We start from the raw sequence: 12,692 nt of genomic DNA, 5'->3' as shown, positions 1-12,692 counted from the left end.
CTTTCACATTCAAATGACCACATTCCCTCCTTGTTCCTCTTGGACCTAGGGATGATGACTTTTTAACTGCTATAATCAACCATGTTGGACTGGGTAATTTATTTCTCACAGTTATAGAGGCTGGGAAGTCCAAGATCAAGGCTTGGAACACTAGGTGTCATGTGAGGAAGGCTTCCTCTGGCCCATAGTTAGCACCTGTTGCTGTGTCCTCACATGGCAGACAGGTATAAAGAAACCGAGTCCTTCCAGTCTTTTCATAAGAGCACTAATCCCATTCATGAGTGGAGGCCCCATGACCTAATTCCCCTGGAAAGACCCAGCCTCTTCATACTGCTGCCCTGGGGATTAAGTTTCAGCATGAAACATTTAAATTGTAACACACTGCTCAGCTGCTACCTCCCTCGTGTTTTAAAGAGTCATTTTATAAATGAGCCATCCTTAAATTATCCTAATTTGAAGGTGACGGGTTTGGTCCCAACAGATAAGATGTCCTATTCATTTTTTTAGACCCTGCACATACCACAGAGCCATAGTAGGTAAATAGCAACTTTTTATGAAATAGATAATCTCTAAAACTTCTTCTGACAATATGTACATGATTCTGTTCTCCTACAAGTCATCAAGACATTATGCCTTGGGGAGAATCATGAAGTCATCATAGATAGGGTCACACATGGGCACACTCAAACGCACAGTCACTCACTTACACAGTGCTGGCATCAAGAGGTGACTCCAGGGAGTAGGCTTTAGCACAGTAAATTTCCAGCATTTTCCTTAAAGCCATGGCAAATTAAAATGCATTCTAATGTAAAAACCTGTGCTTATTGTGCAAATACAGCTTCTATTCCCAACTCTCTTTGAGAGGGTACTTGGGGAATTCATAGTTCCTTCTGCATATGTGCTCTCTCCCTTCCCTTCTGTCCCCCCCCCCACTCCCCATCTTGTCAAATGGCATATATTCATATATTCTCTCTCTTCCTCAGAATGGTAGGATGATGGTTTTGTATGTTGGGAGAGACTCAGAGAGAATTGGTGTCTTTGGGGGGAAAAATATTCTGAGAAGCATATCTGTTCATCCAACCTACTTTAGAACATTTCCATGTGGATTATTTATCCATGGGAGTTAGCCTGGAGGCGAATCCTAGGAACCACTGAGTAGAAGCCACAGGCTTTCTTGCCTATGCCTACTGGTCACTGGGGCAAGATCTGACTCTGCGATGGACACAGGTATGTGGTGAGCTGAAACATACAGAGTGATCAACACATCAAGGCTGTAAGAGCCCAGCTTTTATTTCACTGAAATTTTAAGAGCAAGGGGAATAGCTATTTATTGCTGCCCAGCAGTGACTGAGGAATTCTGAATTATAATTTCCACATGTCACCCACACAGCAGATGACAGTGAGTGAGTGAGTATGAACAATAATCTGGTACTGTGAACAAGGAGAAATATCATCTCCAAACTGATGTCTCTTCCACCATCTTTGCCTTTAACAAGTTTACCCATTACGCTGCTGCTAGGATGTATTTTTAAAAACAAATTTGACCTTCCCTTTCTGCTCATTGGTATTTCTACCTACAGTATAAAAATCTGCCTTCTTAGACTTTTAAAATATGCCTAGATTTATATTCTCAGTTTCAATTTACCACCCTTTCAGAGTATGTGTGTGTACACACACACACACACACACACACACACACACACACACATTTACACATCAGTAACATCAAACTGATTACAACTTCCCAAATATTTTATTTCCTCTACCTGGAAATTATTTCTATTATTTCACTTACTTACCAAAACAAAGTTATATTTTATCTCTCAAAACTGAATTAGGCATTTCATCTTCTATTACAATGCTACTCCAACATTAATGTATGTATGATCCCCTGCACCAAAATATAAATAAATAGTTTAAATGCAGATTATTGTTCAGTAAGTGAGAATGAAGCCTGAGAATTTTTCTTCTCTCATAAACTGGTAATTCTGTTGCTGCTGGTCCAGGGACCACATTTTGAGTATATTATCCCTCTCCTGATTAATTCTATTATTTTCTGAGTTTCTTTCTGGGTTCTTCTCTTCTTTGACTATATTTCCATTGCTGTACTATAATTTTATTTGTCTACATATCTGCTGTATGCCTTCCCTACCAGACCCAGTTTCTTGAAAGTAAAGACGGCCAAAATTCTTTGTTTTTATAAAGCTGTGTACTGTGTACTGTACTGACACATCAGAAGCATTGGAGGGTCCACATTTAATGAATAGTTTTGAATGATATACTTTTTTGGGGGGGGAGATAAAACAAGGTAGCCAATTTTTGGGGGGGTGGGGTGGGTACCCGGGATTGAACTCAGGGGCACTAGACCACTGAGCCACATCCCCAGCCCTATTTTGTATTTTATTTAGAGACAGGGTCTCATTGAATTGCTTAGTGCCTCACTGTTGCTGAGGCTGGCTTTGAACTTGGGATTCTCCTGCCTCAACCTTCCAAGCTGCTGGGATTACAGGCACTTGCCACTTCAAGTAACATTTGTGTGTGTGTGTGTGTGTGTAAAACTTTTAAGAGTTTACCATGTGGATAAATTCGGAACTTAAACCATGAAGGATACATTTATTAAAACACAGTTTTATTTGCACATATGCAACTTTGTATGCTCTACAAAGGGTAAGAGATATTTGTAACATTTTTATTTTGAACACTAACAGTGACTGTACACTAATAAATAGTCATCTGACTTAAGTATAAATACATAGTCTAAAAAGATACATAGACTCAAAATCTACAAAATGCAACTACAACAAAAACCTTGTATAAGGGAATTCTCTGTGAATGCAGAGCACCATTTTCAATATGTGAGAGGGAAAATCATCTGACAAGAAGCCAGTTTTGCAATACAGGACACTGGGAGGTAAGTGATGTACACGTGTTCAGTTGAAGCCCCAACGACTCTGAGCTTAAAAAAGATAATACCATGCAGAGGAAAGTTTTCTAAGCCAAACCACAGAGATCAGTCCATTCTGATGTTTTCCTTCAGGGCTGAATGTCCCAGAAATGGTCTCTAATTAAGGGTTCCAAAGAGAATGCACAAAATGCTAAAATATAAACAGGGACGATTGTGGATAAGTTGAGTAAGATCATCTTCAGAATGATAGAATTTTATCTTGAGGCTCTGTTTCACAATAATTATGGTTAAAAGTTACGCATCTAAATCTCAAGCCAGCCAAAAATATTGTAATTCAAAAGAGTTGATTGCAACACTATCTGATAATTTCTCTAAGAGTTTAAACTGAACATTGGAGAAAAAAGCAAGTTTGTTTTATATCAGGGAATACCCCCACATACAAAGTGTCCAAAAAGACTGCAGCTCAAAGTTGAGGTGGATAATTAAGGGAAATATTTATCCTTCTGCAGTAGGATCTACTTTGAAGTTCATCTGTAAATGGCTTCATGCAATGTGATTCGGGTGGGTAGGGAAAATTAAAGGGTTAATTAACCGAGTAACTACAAAGTCACTAACCATGATCAAGATGAGGATGAAGGTGAAGAAAGCGAAGATCCTATTTCAAGTTGGAGCTCCACATGGTTCACTGAGTAGTCTCTGCATAAGCAGCATTCCTCATTGGTGCTGTATTGATTTCTTTATGGGCAGTCTGTGGGTTTCTCCAGTTTTTGATCTCCTTTGCAATCCCTTTCACTCTCAGTAGGAGGCAGTGTTGAATAAAAACAAAGATTCTGGGCTGGGGTTGTGGCTCAGTAGTAGAGTGCTTGCCTAGCATGTGTGAGGCACTGGGTTTGATTCTCAGTATCGCATATAAACAAATAAATAAAATAAAGGTCCATCAACAACTAAAAATATACATATTTTAAAAAAATAGCAAAGATTCTGCAATGGAGTCAGACTTTGGCTGGTATTTCAGCTCTATACTTCCCAATTCTGTCACCTTGGGCACATTTCTTGGTTTTTTAAAATGGGGGGAATAATATTATCTTCCTAAATTGATATGAACTCAGGTGCATTCCCCAGGAAGGGCTTATAGCTCAGTATATGTATCTACTGTGCCGTACAAGAACTCAGTCGACAGTTGGACATCCTGTATATCCAGGAGGAACCACAGTGCTTGACTCAGTTTCCTTATAAATAGTTTAACCAAGAACAAAGTTCTTATCCCTCTCCTAGAATTTTGAGAGACTTGAAGTCTCAACCTTAGAACTGCTCTCTGTAAGACCACACTGGCAGACACAATGCTGCCCCCTGTTGATGCAGGTAGTACTGTTCAGAGAGAGGGCTGATTCCCAGTGGCTGGAATGATGAGGATTCCGAAATAATCATTTCCTAAGCACTCTGCGTAGAAGAGGAGGCACAGTCACTTGTATGACTTGATACAAAATGAGAGCACTGGCATAGTAATGCCTTTTTCCTGTTTGTTTGTTTGTTTGTTTGTTTGTTTTGGGGCCGGGGAGGCGGTCCTCTCAGATGCCCTCTTATTCCTGACTAGATATCTGATACCTCATGGTCCAATCATAGGATCTGAATGATTCATCCCAATCCATCCAAGCTCCTCCAGGGAGTGATGAGGCGGTGTGCTCTGTGAAGCCTCATGAAGCTGCTTCTCAGGACATCCGGCCTCTGGTGTAAGCAGCTGCTTCAGTACATCTACTGCAGGAAACTGCGGCTGACTGCACCACAGCAACCGAGCATGCTTCCTGGCCTTAACCAACTCACTGGTTTTCTTAGAAAAAGACTCATGCTTCTTATTCTCCTTGGCCCCCATATACTGGTATATTGTGTGGTTGGGTCAAATGAAAATCCCCAGAACCATAGCCTTAGATCCGTGCTTAATGTTAAAAATAAGAATCTGAGCTCCTACACCTTCTCTGCCTATTGTTAAGAGGTGCAAGAAGTGCTCCCTGAAAGCCGTCAGACTGAGGTCTGTGCATTCAGGTGACAAGAGGCTGGAGAGGACACAGTGACATTGCTGCTGTGCTGGCCTGCTCTCAGCTTGGTGGCCAACCCCTTGCCTGTGACCTGGCTGCAGGCCTCTGTCAGGAGGCTGCATTCATCACAGGGGCCAGTGCCACAGGCCAAGCTGCCTCCAGGAGTCCTGGGCTGGTGGCAGTTTTTAATGCTCTATGAAAGGAGGACACTCTGCCTTCAGTCACCTGCAGCTCATGGCCTGGCAGTGAGTCTCTACTAAAGTCCTGATTCTGCGATTTCAGCCAGTTGACCAAAGAGTCTGGAGAAGGGTGGCCGGTCTTCTGGTCTCTGAGGAGGAAGAAAAAGAATTCTGAGTTCCTTCTACTTATGTGTCACAGATAAATCCAACACAAACCAGTAGAATGCAATAAAAGTATCTTGTGCTAATTTTTAAACATGATTTTATATGTATTGTATTGGTAGCATTATTCTCTCACTATTACAAGCAGGTATTCTGAAATCAAATCACCTAGCTTTAAATCTCAACTTCACCACTCATTAACTGGGTGATATGGAACAAACAGGTTCCTAAAGCTCTTTGAATTTTAGTTTTTTTTAATCTATAAAAGGAGATAATAATAAAATTTACCTCATAAAATTGTTTTGAGAATATAATGTCATACATAAAAATACATCATAAAATTAAAGCTAAATCTCATCAAAAAGGAATATTTAGGCATAAATCACACAATATGTATGATCTAGATGAGGAAAAATGTAACATCCTAATAAAAGAAACTAAAGAAGATCTAACTAAATGGAGACAGATTTTATGCTCATGGATAGGAAGACTAGGGTGTTAAGATATCAGTTCTTCCCATGTTGATTCAACACAATTCAAACAACAAAAACAAACAAACAAACAAACAACAACATAAAAACAAAACCAGTAAGTCATTTTGTGGGCACTGACAAACTCTAAAGTTTATATGGACAAGCAAAAACAACAATGACAAAGAACAAAGTTGGAGATGCTGCTCACCTGACCCTACTTTATTTTAGGACTTACTGTAAAACTACAATAATTATGCCAGGATGGTACTGGTGAAAGAATGTACAAATAGATCAATGGAACAAACCGGAGAGCTCAGATATATATATATATGTGTGTGTGTGTGTGTGTGTGTGTGTGTGTGTATAATATTATCTATATAACTATATATAATATATAGTTACTATGCAATATAGATATTGTATATAGTTATATTTAAATAAATTCACAAAAATGGATCCATCTACATGTAATGTTTATAGCAGCTTCATTCAGAACTGCTAAATAAATAAATAATTATATATAATATATAATTATACTATATATATATTAGTGTATATATATATATATATACACTAATATTTTACAAAGAAAAAATAATGCTAGAAAAATTGGGTATCTACACAAAATTATTCTAGTAACAGGCCTCATCCCTTTCATAAAAATTTACTCAAACTGCATAATAGACCTAAATATAAAATGCGTAACTATAAAACTTCTGTAAGATAACAGGAGAATATCTGGGAAATTTCAGGTTTTACAATGAGTTTTTAGACACAACATCAAAAGCATAGTTCATTAAGAAAAAATTAATATTGAATTTTGTTATAATTAATGACTTTTGCTCTGTAAAAGACACAGATATTATGTTAACTATAATACATTAATAAATATTTAAAAGTATACAGAAAATGAAAAAACAATTTATAGGTTGAAAGAAAATATTTGTAAAACATCTATTTGATAAAGGATTTTCACCCAAAATATACAAAGAATCCTTAAAACTCAACAATAAGAAAACAACCTGATTGAAAAATGGGCAAAAGATCTGAACAGACATTTCACCAAAAGATACACAGATGGCAAATAAGCATACAAAAAAGTGTTCACCATCATGTGTCGTTAGGGAATGCAACTTAAAGCAACAATGAGTTATCACTATACATCTATAAGAATGGCTGAAATCTGGCACAACTAATACCAATGGATAAGGACAAAGCACACCAGGAGTTCTCATAGCTGGTGGGAATGCAAAGTGGTACAGCTAGTTTGGAAGGCAGTCTAGCAGTTTCTCACAAAGCTAAACATAGTCTTACCATATGATCCAGTAGTCACACTACTAGGCATTTACCCAACTGAGTTGAAAATTTACATCCCATAAATAGATCCACATAAATGGATCCGTCTACATGTAAATGTTTATAGTAGCTTTATTCATAATTTCTGAAAACTGAAAGCAATCAAGATTTCCTTCAGTAGGTAAATGTACAAACAAACCATGGTATATCCATATAATGGAATATTATTTTGCAATAAAAAGAAATGACATACCAAACCAAGAAAAGACATGGAGCAACATTAAATGAATATTACTGGTGAAAAAAGTCAGAATGAAAAGGCTACATACTGTATAATTCCAACTATATGACCATCTGGAAAAGGCAAAATCTTGGAGATGGTAAAAGGTTTGGTAGTTGCCAGTAGTTTGGGATGGGAGAAGAATGAATAGGAGAAGCACAGATGATTTTTAGGGTGGTAAAACTATCCTATATGACACTTTAATGGTGGATACATGACATTATGCAGTTTTCAAAATCCTTCAACTCTACAGCATCAAAAGTGACCTTAATGTAAATTACAAACTCTATTAATGACAATGTATTGACAGAGGTTCACTAATTGTTACAAGTGTACCACACTTGTGCAAAATATTTATAACCAAAGAGCAAGGAGAGTATTTAGGAGCTCTCTGCATGCATTGCTCAATTTTTCTGTAAATTTAAAATTTCTAAAAAATAAGGTCCATTAATTTAAATATATAAAAATGTTAAAAGAGAAAAAATGCTAAATTAACATCAGCTATTAATATTATTATAGCATTTAATCCTTGTAGAGAACACAAGATTTGTGCCCCCCTTTATGTCATTGTTTGTTTATTTGTTTTTTGGTTATAAAAAGCTCTAAGAAGTTGCAAATCAAGCATTATTTAATGATCTTACAAGAAAAATGAGGCTCAGAGACAATTGCCCAAGATTAATGGAAAAGAAATGGCAAAACTGTGACAAAATCCAAGTGTTCTCTATAAGTATATATGTTCACATTCTACCTTTTTGTCCTTTAACAATCTGAATTTTTATTGACTCTCCACTTCAGCTATTTTCTACTTTAGCTGAATTGTACAATTTTGTAACTCACCAAAAGACAATTAAGATTCACATCAATGTGGCTCAAGGCAGAGCCTATGAACTAAGGATGGGGGTAAGTGAGCCATCTGGGAAGATACGAAATGACTCCAAATTCTGAATTGTTGAATAAATAATAAAAATTTTAATTTAATCCTTTTAATATTTTCATAGTAAAAGTGAACTCCTAGTCCCCTATTTATAGAACTAACTTCCTGTTCTTTTCATGGTTTTATAAAGTTTTTTTTTCTGCTCAAAAAGTTGAGGAGGGTGTTGACATAGCCCCTCTCTATCCTCTTTGAAACTATACTAATGACTTGTGATATTACATAGAAAATTGAATAATAATTAAGGTTGATGTTAACTTTGTTAGGGTTGGGGAATCTATCCAATTGATTAACAGAAAATAACCAATGCTGGTGAGGATGTAAAAATAAGGGGGTGGCGGAATACATACACTCTTGGTAGAAATCTGAATTAATATGTTTATGGAAAACACCATGGAGGTTCCTCAAAACACTAAAAATAGAACTACCATGTGATCCACTTCTCAACACATCAGAGAGATACTTGTACTCTCACGTTTATTGTAGCACCATTCACAGTGGCCAAGAGGACATTATATTAAGTAAAATGTTAGACACCAAAAGACAAATGCTTGTTCCCTCATATATATAGAAAGTTAAAAAGTCAATCTGAATGTAGAATAGAGATTACCAGAGGCTGGAAAAGGTAAGAGGAAGGAGAATGGGGGAGACTGGAAAATGAGTACCAAAAGATATGTTAGATAAAAAGGAATATGTTGTGTTTCACAGCACAGTGGGCTGACTGTAGTTCACTATAACCTATTGTATGCCTTATAAAAATTAGAAGACAAGAGTTTAAACCTCCAAACATAAAGTAATTATAAGGATATGGAAATGTTAATCACTCCTATTTGATCTGCACACACTGTATTCATGTATTGAAATATCATATTGTATCCCATAAAAACTGCACAATTACGATGTGTAATCAAAAATTACTTTAAAAAAGTTTAAGGATGTTGAAATGGTAACTACCCTGATTTGATCATTACACATTGTACACAAATATCAAATTGTCAACAGTGCCCCAAAATATGTTCAATTAAAAATAATAATTTAAAAAATGTAAAGACTTTCAAAGTTACCTTCCTGTTAATCTGTTGGTCAACCTGCTGCCTCATCCTTCTAAGAGGGAGCCATTCTCCAGTGAACAGGGTAGGCCCTGGCATAGTGTATTATCATGTATTAAAGGGGGACACCACTTCACCTACTGACCTCTTTCCAGCAATGATTCATGATCTGGTAGATGTGGGAGGAGGCTAATCGGGGCTTGTATAACCGAAATCCGGTACTGATGTCTTCCACTACCTCTGAGTTGCTTCTGTTTTCATATGGGATTCTGCCTTCGCTGAAGACTTCCCACATCAGCACACCTACAAGTAACAAGGAGCAAACACAGCTAAGAAGGAAGTCCACAAACACAAACACAAACAAACAAAAAAGGAATAAGGCAATTGGGCATTGACATTCAAGCTTCTCCCTCCAGACCACCAGAAGTGCAAAGCAAGTCTGCCTGAGGCCTATTTGGCCTGTCAGTTATTTACTTATGTATTTATTGTCCTACTTTTTAAAAACTGCAATTTCTCAACCTGCCTAAAGGCAAAGAATTCTTAAGCTAAGCTTTTTATTATTTCTAACTCAAAAGCTACAACTGAAAGTTGCAGGGGACAAAAACTGAAATGTCTACACATGCATGACATAAATGAAGGGAGTGGGAGAGATGTGACACCATGAATACTGGTGAGGACTGGAAAACTGGAGATCAAAAGTTCTATCAAAACAGGACAGCTATGGTTTACTCCAGCTAAAGGATGCCACATGGAAACAGAGCTCAGGATTGTCACATTTTCTGATCTTTAAAAACAAATCAGAAATTGGAGACTTCAAAAGGTGAACTCAATATGATTTTTTAAAAATGCAGGTCCAGCATCCTTGAACCAAAACTCCAAATGCACCAGAATCAAAATTGTTGAGTATTGACATGAAACCACAAGCAGAAAACTCCACATCATGAAACTTTGTTTCATGTACAAGTTATTAAAAAAATATAGCTGGGTGCAATAACACAGACCTGCAATCCTAGCATTTCAAGACTGAGGCAGGAAGATCAAGGCCAAACTCAGCAATTTAGCAAGACCTTATCTCAAATTTAAAAAATAAAAATGACTGGAGGTGTAACTCAATTGTAAAGTGCCCCTGGGTTCAATCCCCAGTAACCCCCCTCCCACACAAATATGTGTGTGTGTGTGTACGTGTGTGTGTGTGTGTGTGTGTGTGTATGATATATATGAAGAATAAAGTCACCCTCAGGCTAAGTGTATAAAATGCATATGAAACAAGTAAATTTGTGTTTAGATTTGGGTTCATCTTCAAGAAAACTCATTATGTATATGCAAATATTCCAAAATCTGAAATTTGAAACACTTTAGTTCCCAAGTACTTTAAATGAGGATACTCAACCTGTATTACATAAACTAGGAAAAACACATGTTCAAGTTGTCTGTTTTTGACTTCTGATTTAATCCCATTTGCCCTTCTGCCCTCTGTAGAATGGCCACACCCAACCAGGGCTTTATATCATACTAATTATAACCACAGGCCACCAGAACCAGAAGGAGCTTACATATCACCTAACCTAGTGTTTTCAAGATGAGTTCTAGAAACTTGAGGCAGAAATTCCCAAAGTGTGAGCCCCCAACACCTGAATAAGGATCATCTCAGAAGCTTGTTAAAATGGCCAGCTCAGAGCCCCTGGCTCAGAGAATTCAGGGGCTCCCCAGAGGTGCCTGAGGAGTTGGAAGTGCTGAGCCATAAAGAAGACTGTTCAGCACCTTGGGATGCCAGGATTTCTCATGAGATTTCTTTTGAAAGTATAGCATTGCTGCTAAGGCAGGACTTGGAAACTGTTGCTTAATACGAATGTTCTAATGTGTAGATGAGAAAACTGAGTGAAGCTCAAAGAGGTTACTTAAGTTGCTCAAAATAGCATGGCTAATTAGGGCAAAAACTGTATTTAATGACAAAGTGCAAAGGGCTGGGGCAGGCAGGAAGCTCAGCCCATCCAGGTCTCTGCTGCTCAGGCTTGCCACCCAAGTTTTCTCACACTTTTCTTCACTGAACCATTTATACTCTGTACCCATCCATCAACCTTATTTCTGGACGCTCTTCAGATAACCCATCACAGGGAGGGAGCATTTCAGCCTAACCCTCTAATTAGAAAATGTAGCAGAAAATTCCCAGGCGACACCCTGTGGATGAATAAGCCCCATTCAGAGTCAGAAGATGAAGGTGCCAGTGTGGTCATTGCTTCAAATATCTCTTTGTGTGGCCCCAGCTTGGCACAGTGTGATCAGCTTTGTCATATACAGAGAAATGGCCATTTATTAGTGTTAACCTTGCTAGTTATATGCTCTGGGTAGAGAAGAGTCTCCAAGAATGATGTCAGGACAACTTCTTCCAAGTTCATTCTATAACTTCAACCTGCTTAAAAAAGTAGCAGCTAAAACTGCTGAATAGTGATTTGCTTTAATGCAGAAATCAAAAGGACTAATAATTAACAAACTACTCAGTGCTCAGAATTAGACTTTCTATAATGCTAAAGATTTTAAAACTGATACTTTCCTTAGACATTTAATCAGTCAGGATCCCCCTTGTTTCTATGATTAGTAAATTCTTAGCAAGCCCTTGGTGCAGAATGGCAAGACCACTCTGAATAGTTCCTATCCAAAAGATAATCCTTACTGTAATCCAAATTGAAGAGATCATCTGGTGTAGTTTTGTGCACATCTTTAGTATGCACTAACCTTGACTTGATTTGACATGACAAATTCAGGAAGAACATTTAGCTTTTCCCACTACACTGGCTTCATTCATTTATTCGTGCCCATTTACACTTTTTAGAAATTCAAATTCCTTACTATGACCTGCAATTTCATTGTGTTCTGTTCTTCCAAGAAATCATTACCCCCTGCTTTGGGGACATATTCAGCTGTTGCACTTGCTGGGCTTTCTGTCAGAGACACTGCTCCTTGGTCCTTGAAATTGTGACAGTTTTCTCTCATCATGTAACTTTTTGCTCAAGAGTCAGCCTTCACAGAGCCTTTCCCCAGAGCATTCTAGCTAATGCAGATCTATCCCATTATTGTTTTATTTTATTTGTAGCACTTATTAACCCCTAGTTTACTAATTCTTATATCTCTTAGCTTCTCCCCTAGTTTACTAATTCTTAAATCTCTTAGCTTCTTTATGTTATTGTTGTTTCCTCACCTCCCTAAAATTTGGCTTCTATATTATGCACCATTATAGCTTGTGCACCAAATTAGCCCCTGGTTAATGGCAGATTACTCAAAAAATTGTTGCTTAATGAATAAAATACTTATTGAGGTTAAGTGTGGTGGTATAATATTGGACAAAACATAGTCCCTGCCTTCAAGAAATTTATATTCTAATCTCCA

The 12,692-nt window shown here is 37.5% G+C and overlaps 1 protein-coding gene across 1 annotated transcript in view; it reads right to left on the bottom strand.

Annotated features, from left to right (window-relative positions):
• Nucleotides 1–2,614: 2,614 nt before the first annotated feature.
• Nucleotides 2,615–12,692, bottom strand: part of Itk (IL2 inducible T cell kinase) — a 63,346-nt gene continuing 53,268 nt past the window's right edge. The window contains exons 16-17 of the mRNA XM_005325447.4: nt 9,454–9,611; nt 2,615–5,266 (exon numbers count right to left, since the gene is read on the bottom strand). Coding sequence (XP_005325504.2) covers nt 5,195–5,266; nt 9,454–9,611 — 230 coding nt within the window. The 3' untranslated portion in view covers nt 2,615–5,194. The remainder of the gene's footprint in view (nt 5,267–9,453; nt 9,612–12,692) is intronic.

This window comes from Ictidomys tridecemlineatus, chromosome 1 (assembly GCF_052094955.1).
Source record: "Ictidomys tridecemlineatus isolate mIctTri1 chromosome 1, mIctTri1.hap1, whole genome shotgun sequence".
Classification (NCBI taxonomy): domain Eukaryota; kingdom Metazoa; phylum Chordata; class Mammalia; order Rodentia; family Sciuridae; genus Ictidomys; species Ictidomys tridecemlineatus.
The sequence above is the reverse complement of the archived record's forward strand: the minus strand, read 5'-3'. Positions and strand labels throughout refer to the sequence as shown.